We start from the raw sequence: 18,295 nt of genomic DNA on the forward strand, positions 1-18,295 counted from the left end.
GAAAAAATGGATCTTAACATATTTTTCATGAAGTATGTATTCTTCACACAAACAAAGTAAATTATATTACCTTATTATTAACTGCAATGGACTATTCCACTAAAACCTCTTTGCAAAGGCAAAGTATTTAACTACACCATCTACCAGATAGTGGGGTTTATTTAATGTATAGTACAAAAACTGTTGAAAATTATACCCCATAATAACCTGATGATGTATCATTCATTATGAGCCTAAAATGCACTTTACAACATAGCTAATAATTATTTTATCTAATTAGTCAATTAAAATTCAACCAGTAGCATACTTATATGACAAGTAAAAGGCACAATTTTAAATGTTTCATAAAAGTTAAGCACAACTAACTTCTTTCAGTGTCAAATTATTAGAGAAACATGTCAAACATTATTCCCATTTTTAAAATCTTTGAAAGTTCTTTTCCCATTTGTAGACTATCCTACCAAACATTTCTTACAAGCATGAGATGTGAGATTTATTTCAAAATAAACTGAACACTGGCTTTCAGATATGCAGCACGTAAATGGGTTTAATATTAAGTAAAACCAGCTGCCAGCTATAACTGTCTGATGTAAGTAGAGGATGAAAAGTCTGTTTATACAATGACAAACAAATTATACTACTTTGTAATATTACTACAGACATATTTGTTTTGTATATGTAACAAACAAACTGAATTATTCTATAGTAGTAACATCATATGCTCTTCTGCATTAGTTTGGTAAACAACTTTGTCAAATTATTTAGCACCACAAAACAGTCACCTTATAGCAACATCAAGGTACAGCACAGTGACAATCATTTAGCCACTTTTTCATGGTTGTGGTACCGTTTGTTTGTTTGTTTTTAGCATCTCCCACTATATTAGAGTATACCATATTAGCAGGGTAACAATCACATTACCATTTTTTTTCATTGTCATAGTACTGTGTTTTTCTAGTGTCTGCCATTAGGTTGCAGCAGTTGTGGTATAGTAACAATCATTTAGCCATTTTTGGATTATTATAACACAATGTATTATAAGTACCCTTCATTATGTTACAGCATACCAGTCAACTATACCTAAATTATTGTACATAATACTAACTGTTCTCTCCTGTATTGTCTGCTTACCATTTTACTTCACCACATACCAGGTTGGCAATTTTACTTTGTATCCACATGAAGATGTTTCTTCCAGTAATAACTGGGACCACACTTGAAAAACTGTATTAAGTACCATTCTAAAAATCTCAAAACCTTGGTGTTTGTTTTGAAAACACATCTTTACAGATATTGTTTATACAGATGACTCTCTTAACACAACTATATCAGTGTGTTGAATCATAAAGACAGTTTAGATCTATCACAGCTGCTATTTATTAGACCACAAGGTTTGTTTATACTCTAATATCTGTTTGTAACTTTACAATTAGTTGTTAAGTTATATTCAGAAAACACAAGGAATTCAGTTGTGTCACAACAACAGTTTATTAGATGATTCAAGTTCATTATCTACTATCTGTATATTACATTGAGACCAAACAGTTATGAGCTAGCTATTAAATATGGAAAATTAGAAGAGAACTATAACACTGACCCGTGTTTAATGTCTTTTTTTTATTATTTGTGTTACGATCACAATTTAATTTTATATCAAACTTCCCTCAGTATCACACTCTTTCCCTATTCTATAACACAATAAATGGGCTGAACAAAAAAGCGATTTAAAACTGAGAAATAAAGCAATACATGGGTCAAATAATTTTAATAATTTTGTGCCATAAACGTTTTTGTATCTCACAAAATTTTAAAACTATATAGCCAAATAATCAAAAACTGGTCAATATATTTTGTTAGAAATAAGTAGAAAGTGCACTTCTTGGCCTAATTTCCCTTTATGGCAGACATTAATATGGTAAGCTCTGGTGCTAGAACTATCCATTTTTAACAAAACTGTGGTAATGATAAGAATCTTTATATTTTATTAATGTTAACTGAAAGCCTGGTTCACTCACTTCTCAGAATAATTGATATCAATGTTCTTGACATTGAACAGTCACATTTTACTTATTCATTAAACACACAAAAAAATGAATGGATACTTTCCATCAAGTGAGTAATTATAGGAAACCAAAATATGTAACAAAGGGAAGAATTAAGTACAATTATACTTATCACTGTTTGATGTTAACTGTCTGAGCTGTTTTAGGGCAGTTTCTACCAACTTCTTCTTGTCTGCTTCTCTCACCCTTAAGGGAGTAAAGAACATTAATTCACACTAAAAGTATGGATAGGTCAAATTAATATTTTAAAAAATTAGTAAATTATATTATTAAAATTGTACAAATCCTTTTCATTCACAAGCCTGAACAAGACCTACCAGAAAAAAATAAGACCCTTTAAAAAAATGTTGCATTATTTGAAACTTGTATTTTATAGCAATAATTTTATTTCTAAAACAACTTGAAAGGTAGGTTATACACTTTTCATAAATAAATAAACTTTGGTTCAAAAGCATGCATTATAAAATATAAAGTGTAAACACACCATTGTAAAGTAAAAAAAACAACAAACTTTTTATCTTTATAACACAAATTCATCAATCAATCAACTCTTTTACAAGTCTGCACACACACAAATTTGCCCGAAACAATGTTTTAGGTAACACTGCATAACAAATCATTTGCTACTAGAGAAAACTCAAGTGATTCTTGGTAATTAGATAGTTTTGGTTTCAGAAATATGTAATCAGAATTTGTCTATCACCTCCAGATTTTAAGATACTGTAGTGTCTCACTACTTTATCAACAATATGTGTAATACCATACAATCAGCTCAGTTCAATAGGTTTATACTGTGAAATTAAGTTTACATAGAAAGTTTAATGAACAAAAGGAATAAATTTTTGATAACTTCAAACAGTAACTGTATTGTATTGGTGTGAAACTCCATATATATTGTTTATATGTGCTACTTGTTCTTGATAAAATTATAATGACTTGCACCAATTTTGCTTCATTCCCATGCTCACCTTTTCTGCCCAGGAACATTTGAGGAGTCCCTCAACTGAGCTTAAAATGGGCAGAGTGATACACCTCTCTCTCAACTGCTTTTCACTCACTCACTCAGTTGGTTACTTTGTCTGGCTCTGTGCACACTCAAAACAAAGTCCATCTTCCTCACATCATACCTGTGATATAATCAAATAAAATCAAAATTTTGTTTTTAAAATATTTTAAACTAGTTCTCTAAACATAATTCTTTTATACTTTTTAGAAAATTATTTCATGTACTGACTGCTTTCACTTCAAGTAAAGTCCAAAAACCACCTAAACAGTTTATGCTACATTTGTGTTGAACAGTTTCCAAATCTGGCTTCACACAGTGGCTAAATAAAAGAAGAGCAATTGTGTCATTGACAATTTCAATGATACAGTGTGAGCCCAAAGATCATCTAACTTACTGTTATTTTTGCATTAATATTTCTGCATATTCAGACAAAACTAAACAATACACTAAATATTCAGAGATTACATCTGTGATGAAACCAGTACCTCATTGGTGTGATTTTCTTGTGTCACATCCAGCAGCAAAGTGGGAAACAGAAGTAATACTGCAAAAAAGACAATGAATCATCTTTACTTCCTTCATTTAGTAATTTTACCCCTGTGGCATCTCAGCATAAACTGCCTCATCTGATCACACAAGATGAGCTAAATGATCAGATTTGTGACTTGTTTTATACTGAAACAGCATGAGGAACTTTCATTTACGGCAATGGAATTTATCATAAAAAGTCTTGCTTCTCACGACAGCATGCAAGATACTTTGTGTTTCTGTACAAATGTTGATGCACTAACTGAAGAATCAAGTACTGAATATACTCTCAAGAAAGAAAACATTTCACCAATTCATCTAAAGTTAGTGTGAAAACTGTGCTTTTACATAATGGGAACACTGAGCCATTGGTTCCTGTTATTAATGCTGTGAACATAGTAGAACATGCAGCTTATTCCTGAAGCAATCAAATATCCACTACTGCTAAGTCTATAAAGTGAGTATACCAAACACTGTAGCTTTTTTATGATAGCCGATATCATAAAATTCATTTAAAAAAAAGGAATGGCCAGTGAGAGAATTACGTTCCAGAAAAACAGAAAGTTGAGTTCTAACTTTCAGTGAATTATCAAGATATGTTTCTTCCCTCACTCCATCTGTCTTATAAGTTTCAAAAAGTTAGTGAAGTAAAAACTAAAAGGTCGTATTTTTGTTGGGCCACAGATTTGGGAAGTGCTGATGAATGGTGATTTGAAACATTACTCAGTCAGAAAGAACTTACTGCAAGGAAATCACTCAAACTGGTTATTAAAATTTTCTTAGGAATTTACAGAGATGAAAACTATGTTGTGACGATTAATGATATCCCTGAGAACAAGAGGAAAACTGGGTCCAAGATGTCACTAAAGTTACACTTCTTACACTTTTAATTAAGTTTCTTATCAAATGATCTTGGTGCAGTGAGCAATAATCTTGGTGAGCACTTCCCTAAAGTTATGTCTATAATAGAACAGTAACATCAAGAAAGACAGTGGAATCCTATCATGACGGAAGATTACTATTGATTCTTGTAGCATGAAACTAACAACATACATAAAAGATGCAACAAGTCAGTCAGGTATTTTGTAAAAAGAAATAAAAAATAATACCATGATGAAAGTTTTAAATATAGCTTAAGTGTATTGTCAGTATATAATTACATGATGTTTTTGAACATTCTTAAATGCAATTTTTAATAAATAAATAAAGTTATCAGAGAGAGTTATTTTCACAATATATAAGAATATTTAGAATAAACCTAATATAGCTCAAAATCTAGAGGTGATCAGTAATATTCAACAATTTTTTAGGATCAGGATCAACAAACTACTCATGAACAGTTGTATTTTTATTGTAGTGGAGAAGCTTCTTTTGTGTACAGTGTAACTTCTAAACATATAATTACTGTGCAAAATTACTCAAACACTTATATGCTTTACATCTTTCTAAAAAATTACTTTGATTCAATGACTTAAGGATATTTCAACACATAAACAAAAAACATGAATATTTTCTCATAACTAAAAGCTGGTAGTTAAAACCATATATAACTTCTGTTATAAAGAAGCTTACACATAGAACAACCTTAAATATAAAATTTTCAAAATTACTTACAGTTCAACCTATACAAAATATATGCTTCATGATATTCCTACAAGTATCTATATTCTTAGTTATGCCAACTAACAAGACATGCTTTAACAGATATGAGGTGTTCTTTCATTACAAAAAGCCTAGACACCTAGTTATCACAAAATAAAAAGTTAAGGAAAACTATCGTATTTATATGCAAGAAAGTATCAATTAATTGTGCAAATTTGTGGTAAGCACTGTTAAATATATGAATAAACAAACCTTCTGAATTTAAGTGGTTTTCTACTAAATGAAACTAATTATGGCTAAATTAACTAACACATTCATGATCATTAACTTCAAAATGTAAAATAGAATTTTAGTTATAAACATTATACCATAAATTTAAGATTTTATTTCTATCTACCTAAGAAAAATAAACTGACTACACAACAGACATTCAACTATTATTAAACTCTAGACAGTAAAAACTGATTCATTAATAATTATGGTATTAATACAGAGAATTCTCAAATTTATATGAAAACGGCTCATTTGGGTTGAGAAAATATATTACATAGAAGAGTGAACAACGTTTCGACCTTCTATGTAAAATATTTTCTCAACCCAAACGAGCCGTTTTTGCATATAAATTTCTCAACAAGTGGGTTTCTCGACATCAGAGAATTCTCAAGTTATGTTTAATGTATTACTATGATAAAAAAAATCTTTGGAGAGAAACTTTTTGGTGATAAAATCTACAACTGTTTCCAACTTCTGATCAAAACAAAATACCTATATAGTTCAAATAAAAATTAAACAAGAAATGAATATTATGTACATCTAACATATCACCATACTTATTATGATTAGAAGGTATTAATGCATCTGTCATGGTACCCTCAATGCAAGCAAATTTTGTGCTATAATCCCAAACACAAGATTCAGCAAGCTTAGGAGGTTTAGTTTTGTTCTAAACACATATCTTAAGATAACAATGCAAAATAATCCTTGTAAACAAATATATATATATATATCAAACAATTTAACCAATACTAAAAATAAACTAACATTAAAGAAAGAAAAAATAAAACATTACTTTATTTAGAGTCTACAACTATTTATCATCTTACCTTCATTCTTTCTAAATTTGTATTTACACATGTTAAAGGCTAGTTGAGAAACTAAATAAGACTTAACTTTTAATTTAAAAAATGAAACTTGACATCTTGCAGGACATGTCTTGGAGAAAGACATCAATAGTTTCAGGTATCTTAAGGGCAACATATGACTAGGTAACTAAACATACAACTTTTAAGGTGGCTATATGTTTTCATTTTCCTTTTTTAAAAATCAAAACATGCATAATAATTATTGGAAAGACTAACAATTTATAATAAAGCAGTATAGAGTGACATTTAAAATTAACTTTGATTACTTTTATGTTCCACTTACTTTTCAAGCAGAACTACAGCAACTTGTGGGTTTACCCTTAAGTTCTAACTATTTTCTTGTCCATAGTCATGAAAGTAGGTTGCCCAGTACCAAGTCATGAAAAGATCTAGAAGTTATAAGAAAATATAACTAGAAAAATTCTACAAGAAAAATTCCAGTGCACCAAAATAAAGTAAACTGTTATATGTAAATTAACTAACAAAAATTACAAGAAAAGAAGGAATTGTACACCATAAGTCAGAAAGTAATAATAAGAAATCAATTTTATTGAAAGGAAACTGATGGACTCTGTGACTAAACTAAAATAATTGGAAGATGTGATATCGAAAAATATATGTAACTATTTTACTTAGTAGAGTTTCCACAGTTAATACATCTTTAATTATGTTTATTTGTTTGTTTTTGAATTTCATGCAATGCTACACGAGGGCTATCTGCATTAGCCATCCCTAATTTAGAAGTGTAAAACTAGATGGAAGTCAGCTAGCTATCCCTAATTTAACAGTGTAAAACTAGACGGAAGTCAACTAGCTATCCCTAATTTAACAGTGTAAGACTGGAGGGAATTACGTACTTTACATTCACACTTAGACACAACTAGCTATCATCTGATCTTAACATTAGAAACGGAAGGTGTATTTAATGGCCTAAATATAAGCATTGGGTGTAAAACATTATTGTAACAAAGGCTTAGTTGAAACACTACTCCACTGAAACCCTTGGTAATTTTTATCTTACTTTTGTCTGTACCTCAATGTTAATAAACAACTGAAAAAAATATAAATAAAATGCTATCTAACTTATCATGGTGCAATAAGTGAGCCTAGGGTATTATTTGTTTTATAATTAAGCTTAAAAATGTACTGTGCAATAACTTACTCTCAGCTCAATAAAGACAAAATATCAATTCTAAATCTAAATAATTTCTGAATTAAATTGTTTTGTTGTATCACCAAAGTTGACAAGAATAAAAAACAAACCAATAAATGTATGAAACATTCACAACATAAATACCATAGTTGACCTGACAATATCAATTGGTAGTTTTGTTACAAAACAATGATATAAATTGTAGACCATTACTATTAAAACAAAGAAGCATGACACAAACTGTTTATTATATATATTAACACCAGAGGGACATTTAGTGTTCCTTCTACCACACACATTATACTCTTTTACACTGTAAATACCTGACAGCCATAAAGCTTCTTATTTCCAAAGAATGCAACATGCAGATCTTCAATGTTTTCAGTTTACTAAAATGTTTAGTTAAAATAAAGTTATTTCAATTTTAAGTCTATCTCATGCTACGTTTATCATTTTTATAAAGTACTTCATAACTTGTTCTTAATGTTTCATGAAAAATTCAAAATCTTCCTATTAACAGTAAGCAGAGCCAATCTTTATACATATACTCAAAAGGTGATTTAGAAAACTGTAACTTTTATCTCTGTATTTCTATAGACTGATGGAACCATTTTGGCAAATAGGTCTGTTCAGATACCAATAACTTTTTTGAATCTATTCAGTGTTACACAGCGTGGCTTTCAAATGCATCACTAAACTTTTGGAAAAGAAATATCAATAACTAACATACTGAGCAAGAGCAAGAATTTAAACTGAACAAAATACACTATTCATTTCAAGCAGGCCAAACTAGCCTAACAATCCTTTGACTGTTTATGAACATGTAAAACTGAATGAGTGCTTAAATCTTTATCAGTGCAACATATAACCCAATAAAGGTGACATAAAATATCTTAACTCGATTGACTATTCTTTTTTAGGATAATAAAGAGCAATGATTAGTAGGGCACATTACAAGTACAGATGTTGATGTCATTTATGTAAATAATAACAGAAGACATTCCTGTCATGTTTAGATGTACATAAAAGAGTGTGTGCATTACATGAAAGATGGCAGTGACAACAGTTAAAAAAATGTTAAAACAGGTTTCACAAAATAGAAAAATAAAAAAATAAAATAGGAATGGGAATTACAGAAAATGATAATGTGAAGAAATATATAGGAAACAATACTAATATATGGGAAATAGAAAAATTAATAAAAATATAGGTGATATTAATATACAGGTAACAAAAACTAATATACGGGAAATAAAAAAATGAATAGAAATATAGGTGATATTAGTATGTAGGAAACAATCCTAATATATGGGAAATAGAAGCTGAGCCTTGAATACAGTACTGTAGTCCATATATAGAACAAGCAAAGCAGTGACAGCACCAGAACAGACCAACTTAATGTCAGCAAACTTGTTTCTGTGAATACCAACATGACCAGTTAATCAGAAAAACTGAATGTGAATAGAAGATAGAAGAAAAATAGGCCAGCCAGTGTTGAATATTGGGAAAATAAGGTGAGAATTAACACAAAGTGATTCTCTGACCAGTGGAGTGAAGAGAGTTGGTATAAATAGAACAGTGAGTGTACTGTGTAGCTTCAATATCATCCAGAACAAAAGAAATACCACATAACTTGACAGTGAACACAGAAACTGTGGAGAGGATATTGTAGAAAACCACCTAGCTGCAACAAACCATGGCAGATCCAATAGACTTAACTGATTTTAAACCATCTGTATAACTGGGAATGAAAGAATGGTTCAAAAGATGTTTGGCAATGAAAACAGTACAACCAAATGGAAGTATCAACCTTCCTCAAATGACTCAGAGAAAGGTAACAGGCAGAGGTGGTAATAAAACATAGTGTGGTGGGCTGATTGATGGAAAAAGCAACATCAATCTGTGACATACTGAACTCAGTCAGCTTCACCTAAATATGAAGACCAAAGGGAAGAATGGCTGACTGTATATTCCCAAAAGTATAACCAGTGAAACCCAGTGTACAGACTCTGTACTGGAGACATATGGAAAGACCCTGTTCAAGACTGAAGTCTCAGATGGTGAATAGGGTACAGCATCTTCAAAGCCAAAGTCCTGGCAGAAACTTAAATAAGAGACAAATAGTTCAGTTTTGAACAAAAAATCAATCTGCTCCACAAGAGGTGGAAGAAGGGATCTGGATGTTGAAGATGTTCAGTGTCATTGTACACTTTGTATTTCAGTCGGTTGGTTAAGTTTTACTGCTGTGTATATTTGACAATTACATCATTATATTGGGTCAGAAAGGCATTGTAAAGTAATAAAATCAAAAGCAGCCAATCAGGAAATGTTTAGAAAACTGAGACTGTGCTAAAATAAAAATTGTTATTGCATTTTCACAATCTGCAATTATTTTGTATGTCCAACCTTTGTTTCACTACTTTCATTACAGTTGGTGTTATGGTGGTGAAGATGAGAGAGCAAGTTTAAAGTTCTATGAAAAATAAGAAAATCATATTCATTTAGATGGTATTATAAGTAAGGTAAATTAAACATAAAAACCATGAAATGAGCACAATTAATTATTCTGAGCATGAAAAATCACACTTTACACAGAATTACTTGACAGAGAATTCACAAATTAATGGATAAATGTTTTATGAAAGCAATTTACTTGAACTATAATTTCAGTTAATAAATGGCTTGTAACTTTTACAAAACATTTGGCAAAACTCATGATGATACACTTTGTATATTTAGAACATTTCAGTGGTTAATGTAGTTTCATGGTTATATGGAGATTACAGAACTGGTCAGAATGACCAAGCACACATACAGGTTTAATAGAATATAATTTAATTGATAATGGAATATGTATGTGGATCACAATCAGTTGCCTGAATGTTTTTGTTTAAAGTGCATTTTTTTAAATTCTTCAGATACACTTGCCATTTTGGAAACTTCTAGTAAGCCTAATTTTCTTTTCACTTTTGATAAAACACCACCAGTGACTTCATCAGGAAAACTGCTCTTGATTGGATGCTGTAAAAAATTACTTTTCATAAATGTACTTGCTACAGTTAATTTTAAACATGAGTGAGGAATAAAATCAGGGAGAATGTTTATAATACATAATATAAAGTTTGTTTTTCAATGGCCCATAATTAATCTTTTTGTTAAAATACAGTTTACTACTAATTATTTGGAATTGGAAACTTTTGTATTAAGGTGGTTAATTACCTCAGACTCATTTCAGTCACATTCTTAACCATAATGTTGGCAAGTCTTTCTGCAATTTTATATCAAATCATATTTCTTTATTGAAGAAATTATAATAAAATAAATAGATTTTATAATCTTAAAATCCCTTTCTATGGGAAAAGATTAAGTATAGAAAATCTTAGTGATTTACATAAAAAACATAATTAAAGAAAAAGTTATTAATTCAAATTCTGTTAAACATTTATGAAACAAAAAGTAACTTCTGAATTACAAGGTGACAAGTGCCTGCAGAATCAAACAACTTCATGAGAAAGATCATTAATATATATTGCTCTGATCCACCAAACACTTATGAAGCAGTATACAGCTTTGGTCTTCTTACACAAGAAGGAATGATGATGTATAAAGGACTGTTCAGAGTGATGCAACTTACACTGATTATCAAGTAAAAAAGAGGAAGTTATCTTTCTATTCAAGTCACTAGTTGGTCCTCGATGGTCTTCACTTGAAATATTGTGTGAGCTTTGTCTGAGTAATGACACTGATTTGTTGTAAATTGTTCTCACTACACCTACTAAAATTACTCCAGGGATGGAAAGGTTATATTAAGATCTCTTTAGAAAAGAGCAACAGGCAGGGTTTTCAGTGTGTTTAAAAGTGGGTGATACTAATGAATCAGGGAGATAATTCTGTCAGTGTACTATGTAGTGCTGGCTTGTGACTCTACACCATATTTTATGCACAATATCTTAAGGAAGATCCAGAGGCATGCTCTCCCAGAATTATTTAAAATAAGAAATGCCATTCTCTCTATTTTCTGGTCTTTTTTAAAATAAGGGTATAAAAAGTGATTTAATTTGCAATGAACATGTGATTTAGCATTTTCTGCATTAGGTGTAAAACAACTTTTCACAAATGTTATAACTTTTCTCCTTTTGTAATGTGAAGATGCCTTTGAAGTAGGCAAAACTCTTTGGTAAATATAATTTTTGTGGGGGAGTGGGTGGGGTGGTTTGATTTACTGACTGAATACGAAACAACATGACTACATTTAATTTCATATGATTGAGTAGAGAATGCCCATTAAGTACATACTACTGACCATACAATCTACATTACATTTTTCTCTCTCACAATAAAGTATTTAAAATTACTTTAAAACATATTCCTTTTATTTAGAACATGAAAAGTTCAGTTAAAATAATGTTGATGACTGAAATTTTACAAAATAAAAAAGCTTGTTGACAAGAAATGTACAAAACCAAAGAAACTAGATAGAATTAGGTAGATTCTCTGTTTTCAACTGAAATACGTGATTGACTTACCTGGCAACTTATGAAAAGCATGTTAAGAGCATTAAAAAAAAGAAGAGAGAAAATAGATTTTATTTAAATACATAAAATATTCAGGAAAGATGAATGTGTTGTGATTTCTTGTGATATATCTAAAAACCAAAGGATAAGAATATACAAGTTTATGATTTTAAAAAGACACACTAGATTTCAGGTGAGACCAATTTTATCCTCTTAACAAGGTGTCATGCATAAACAATAAATTATCACTAGCATTAGTGTACAGCAACACCTTGCAAGATAGGAATAGACTCCAAGAGTGCATCCAGTGGCAAAGACAGGGTGGGCACATGCTAATCAACCAACAATGCCACCCCTACATGTGCTCATCCATCACACAGCCTGTCATTTCTGTACAAAAAAAAAATACTGAAAGGTAACTGTATTGGCAGGTTACTGGTATATTTCCTGTAAGGAAAGACATGCAGAATGGTAGGAAGCAATCTGTGTTTTGATGTCATCCAGATTACAACGTAAACCTTGACAGTTCCATTGTATCAAGTTGGACATTATTACTTATGTGCAGGTAAGTTGGGTGGAGAACCCTTCTGTTTTCGTCCATGTCTTTTGTTCTTTGCTGTCTTTATTTGAGGGAGTTCTGTCATCCTCCATGGATCCTGCCCTGGTTCGATTGGGTAGGTCTATGCTGTTTAAAGAGGATTCCAGTGACTGGGGACAAGAACAAATGATCCTTTTGCATCTTGTGGTGAGAGAAGATGATGCACCCAAAGAAATGCCTGTACCCAGAACTAGAGGAAGTGGATCTTGGGATTTGTTGGAATGTATGTTAGGGACAGAGATGGATGTTAAGTTAATTCATCAACTTTTTAACAATGCAGGTCAAAATCCTTTTCATTTGGTTTGAGAATGATTCTTTTGGAGACACAGAGATATCTGTCTGCACTCCCACTGTAGTTGTGGGATGACATGCAGCAGCGATACATCTGAGTTGAAGTGCTGGATAGCAATTTTCAAGCCTCAGGATAAGTAATGTTATGAATCATTTTCAAATGCTGCATCTCTTTTCTTCTAACCATTCTGGGCAAGAATGAGCACAGTTCAAAGAACCACAACATGACGTCTTTGAGCGACCGAAACACTGACACTGGAAATATCTGAGAGGGTTTGTAATGTATGGTTATACCCTGCAATTAAGATAACCTGCCTTGATTGTGGCAGGTTGATGTGGTAATATAAATATCAGAAAAGGATGTGTTACACTCATACTGGTGGAGAGTTGTTGAATGCTAATTTGCACATGTGGCATACATGTGTAATTAGATAGTAATTCAAAGCTAGTAATGAGTGACAATCTGTGCACGAGAAGGAAATCATATGAAAAATAGCTATAACTGTGAAAAGGGTGGGTAATTGCACTGGAATTTCAATGTGTGTTTTTCAGTAAAACTTTACGTGTTATGTTATTTTCCTCATTCTAACTCTACACCTCATATACCGTGAAAAGAAAACATATTGCCCTTTTATTTTCAAGAATGACTTCACGACACATTTGACTATCTTAAATAGCTTTAAGCCCTTAACAATATATGTATATTTATGCTTAAATTTTATTGCTCTTTGAACTGTGTCTAACTAATGATATCACCACACATGTTGTGAACCACTTTGTAAACATGTAAATTACGTTACCTGAAGAAATTATGTAATGCATTGGTTACTAATGAGCATATCACAGGAAAACGTTTTTTTTATTTATTTAACCTAATCTAAAACTTATATTTTATTTACCTTTATAATAATAAATAATACACATGAAAACTAAAATATAATACATATCTGGGTCTTTTTTTTATCAACTCTTAATTAAAACTATTATCATAATGGTATCACTGCACTAAATGATTGTTAGTTAATCAAAATTGCAACAAAGAATACAAAATAACATGCTGAAAGCACACATTGTCCCAGGAATATCAAAATTTTCTGGCTTTCTTACTATTTAATAAGACCCAATACAAATTTAGCTAAACTTGCCAATGTGTTTCCTGTGGGAATAAAATTTGCACTGGAAGCGAAATAAACAAACTCCTGTACAGAAAATTATGTGAAATAATATTTGGATTTCTGTTGGTTAAAAGTATATAGTTTTAAATATCAAAGAGAACTAAATATTGGAAACTTGTGAAAGAGAAAACTTAATTGTGGGTGTGGCTAAAGTGGCTTGATTTTCTAGTTTATACCTCTGTAACCAAATAAGATTGAAGGCTATAAAAAATTATACTTTGTCTGAGTAATAACAATATTATAATGAGCGACTTATGTCAAATTTTGTAGTTCTTCAAGAAGTGGTCAATGAATAAGAGAAGAGGAAATACTTAAAAAAGCAAATATCACAATTTGGAAACAATGGAAAATTGAATGTTGTCTTATAAAACTAGAAAATTAAAACTATAATTTCCAAATTTATTTTACAAGCTTAGTTTTGTTGCCAAGTTTACTTACCATGATAATAAAAGTAATTTAATTACATTTTGAATATAACTCAGTAAACTCTCATGACATGCCTCTAGCAATATGATTAATGTAAATATGAAAGAACAAAAGCCCAAGCACTGACCCTCAGGTACTCCATAATTAACAAGGGTACAGTTTCATTAAGGTACTCAAGTGATCAATCTTTTTCTGAAAGTTTAAATAGTCTCAAACCAGGTACTCTACATGGAAACCATAAATATGTAAAAGGCACTGATTATGTGAGTACTTAGTTAATACACTGAACTTTCAGAAAAACATGTCATTCACATACCGGTTGACTTGCCAACCCTTTTTCTTTATTTATAATTACTTTCATTTTCATTTCTTTCGTAGATCATCTAATGTTTCCAGCTCTTATTTCATTCAGTCGATCCAAAATAACAGTTCTTTTCCAATAAATGAGAAGACTGATACGATATGCATGTTCACGTAATGTAGGAATTTTACCTTTTTTTCTCAACACTTCACTTACGTTTATTCATTTTAAATTTTAAGTTTCTTTCAGTTTGATCAATGCATACAACAAAGTTAAAACTATAGCTTGCCAAAATTCCATCAGTAACAGCCTTTTATTTACTAGTATTCTTCAGCTTTCCTCACTACCAAATTTACAATAAGTTGACTAAATTTGATTAAACAATGTTTATACCCCATTATGACAAGAGGGCACAATGTTAAAATTTAAAAAACAAAGGCAAGGTACCAGCAAGACTTATTTTTATATCAGTGTGATTGGTTTATGAAATTAGTTATTGTTTGCACTTGTGGAGGTCAGTACTGACAGAGAATCAACTATATAACTATTCAATGTATTATGTTTATTTCCACATTCCATCACTTTTCTCTGTATTAAGTCATCTACATCTATTCTTCACACATGTTAAACTGAAGATGAAAAAAGTCAAAAACAATATTCACTTATTATAAAATGATGGGAACATGAAAATGTATTATAAATTAAAATATACATATAGAAAGACATTCTCAGTTCATATTAAGCCTTATTCAAAACTTAGATAATTTAAACTTAAGCAAATTACTCAATTATTAATAAAGACATCTTAAATTCCAAGACTCAATAAATAACTGAGTGTGACTAACATGGAAATTTTGGTCTATATATATAAATATCACTATTCACTTTGGTTGGTGTTGCTTTTTAATTACCTTAACATGCTAATAAATAAATGCTGGTTAAATTGCTGAATGGTACCAAAATTTTTTCAACAAACTGAATGGCAAGTTACTTGAAATGTTTAAACTTATTAAAGTTACATGAAACTAAGCAGATACTAAATACTATAGAAATTAACTTACTTTCCACTTACAAGAGTGTCCTCACACATTCAAAATCACAGAATCTTGGCAGATGGTTCAATTCACATAGACAGCTTGTTGAAGCTTGTTTCTGTTTGTGCAGATAGTCATGGGACAACACCACTGATATAATACAAAATTCTGCTTTACCACATGTAAGAAAGGAGTGTATTATCCAATGTAAACTTTTAGATAGGCTAGAATCATGATTTATCTGGGTGATAAAAACACAGCATTAGAACATTTAAACATGAGGTACAGCTCAACACAAGTACTTGTTTATGAAAAACTTATTCTGCATTTTCAAAGATTTTGTTGCTCAAAAATTATATCACAATGATCCATTCATTTACTCTGAATATGTAGATGAAAATCAAAGTTACAAAATAGTAGGTTATGCTCAAATTAATATATATTAAATGAAAGTGTTATTTTTTTATCTCACTTTCTGAACAAATGTAATACTTTTTATTCACTTGAAAGAAAAATAAAGACACTAAAATATAACTAATTTTTTATCTTTAACCCACACATCAATTTTAACACTTACACAAAAAGACACAGTACAAAATTTGTTCACAAGCACACATCGTTACTCAGTATTTTAAGTTTGGTATTAAATCTTTCTTAAACAATACTTAAAGGAAAATTACATACAAATAGAGGCTTTAAAGAAGTTTGATTTTTATTTTGTTGTTGTTTAATAAATGTAACAACACTATCAACCTTATAATAACATTACTTGAAAATAACAGACAGTTGTCAGTTAGGTTTGCACTCAGCTGAGCCAATTTTCTATGACAGTTAGCTTTAGAAATCTCTATACAAGTCATACTTATTCACCAAGCTGATATCATATCTCTTACTATACACAAATATTGAAAAATTTGTTTACAAGGAATTTTCCAAACATGAATTCAAGTGTCAACTCTATATATTTCAAATTTTTTACACATTTTACTAGTGGGATAATATTATTTGTGAATATAGATGTCTGTTTACTGCATACAATTATGAATAAGAAAATAAAAAAATTTTTAATTTGTGTTTCAATTATGTCTGTTGTGTATATTTTTTTAAGTCTGTTCAGAAACTAAATGTTTTGTGTTGAGTTCTAATTATTTATGTGTTTGTAATTAAGCACAAATATACACAATAGGCTATCTTTGCTTTACCAACCATGTGTATCAGAACCAATTTTCTAGCATTAAAAGTTCACACACTGTGCTGCTGGTAATAGTGCAAGGATTCTAAGAACTCTGTTAACAAGTGCAAAAACATGAATAACTCATTCAAACTTTTGTTTGAAATTGTTTGAAAATGTGATAAATACTCAAAATACCAACACTGCTGTTAGATTATTAGAAGTTACACCTTTTATTGTAAGAAGGAATATTTTAAAAACAAGTACAACATTTCAATCTCTCATGCAATCATTCTCAAGAACAAAAGTTTTATGATAAAGAAGGTTCTAGTAATTATATCAACACTCAACACCCTTAAAATGTGTTTAAAGAAATTTTAGAAAAACTATCTATATTCACAGCCAAATATTTGCTTTTTGTGGTTGTATAAGAAATGTTAGTGAAGTGATACAACTCTAAATATTTTGGTTCTTTCTAATAATCAACTACAGTTCAGAAAGATTAAGTACAGTAAAAATAATTTCTACCAGAATAACTCTAACTGAAATTTTCATGTTGAAAGGCACCTTAGGGGCTGAATCAGTAAATGAACAGATCAATCACACCTAGGATTCCCTGTTCTTAATTTTATGATAGCATGTTCCCTTAAAATATCAAAAGATATTACAAATAATCTTTTCCATATTTTGAATCCTTAGTCCCTATATTTTCAATGTCTTATCAAAACTCTGAGAACCACAGTAAACCCTTAAAAGTAAGAAAGCTAAAAGATTTTCTATTTAAATGCCCTATTTACATTCCATTTTCATGGCAGTGTGATCAACAATTGTTTTATCCAATTTTGTTAATAATTTTACCCAGTTTGACTGTAATTCCTCCTCATTATCAAAATGCAGATTTTCTTATTACTACTTCCTTTCAATGGACTTTACCAATAACCTTTTATTGATGAGTCAATCAAAAATGTTAAACTCTATGTGTTAAACAAAGAAAATACTTTTACTTCTTCATGTAGTCTAACAAAAATGTTTATTACCCTTGTAATTCCTGAATATTTTAATTTGGACATGAAGCATGGTCCTCACAAATCAGAAACCAGGAAGTTTCATGGCAACAGATACACAAGAAACAAGCAACTGAAAAAGAGAAGACTAATAAGATTAGTAGCAGCACAAGAGAATCACTTGGTAGAAAAATGCTGTTGATACTCATAGCGCAAGTACCAGTTTTGAAGCTAACATCTAAGCACGATTCCATGATGCAAGGTGCTTCTAAGAGAAAATCTAGACA

General features: G+C 30.4%; 1 protein-coding gene across 39 annotated transcripts in view; it reads right to left on the reverse strand.

The window, feature by feature from the left end:
- Nucleotides 1-18,295, reverse strand: part of LOC143226115 (uncharacterized) — a 103,012-nt gene that overhangs the window by 49,810 nt on the left and 34,907 nt on the right. For 3 of the 39 annotated variants that reach the window (XR_013014302.1, XR_013014317.1, XR_013014327.1), the window contains 4 exons: nt 15,861-15,983; nt 10,423-10,515; nt 6,625-6,730; nt 1,469-3,190 (listed from right to left, as the gene is read on the reverse strand). Coding sequence is in view for 3 of the 39 variants with exons in the window: in XM_076456648.1 (XP_076312763.1) it covers nt 3,185-3,190; nt 3,555-3,613; nt 6,674-6,730 (122 nt within the window). In the remaining 36 variants the exon portion in view is untranslated. Of the gene's footprint in view, nt 1-848; nt 1,225-1,257; nt 3,191-3,554; nt 3,614-6,624; nt 6,731-10,422; nt 10,516-15,860; nt 16,075-18,041; nt 18,142-18,295 lie in introns of those variants that run through there. The other 36 variants (XR_013014308.1, XR_013014324.1, XR_013014319.1 and 33 more) reach the window with 30 other exon arrangements.

The sequence above is a fragment of the Tachypleus tridentatus genome, chromosome 9 (genome assembly GCF_004210375.1).
Source record: "Tachypleus tridentatus isolate NWPU-2018 chromosome 9, ASM421037v1, whole genome shotgun sequence".
NCBI classification, from domain to species: domain Eukaryota; kingdom Metazoa; phylum Arthropoda; class Merostomata; order Xiphosura; family Limulidae; genus Tachypleus; species Tachypleus tridentatus.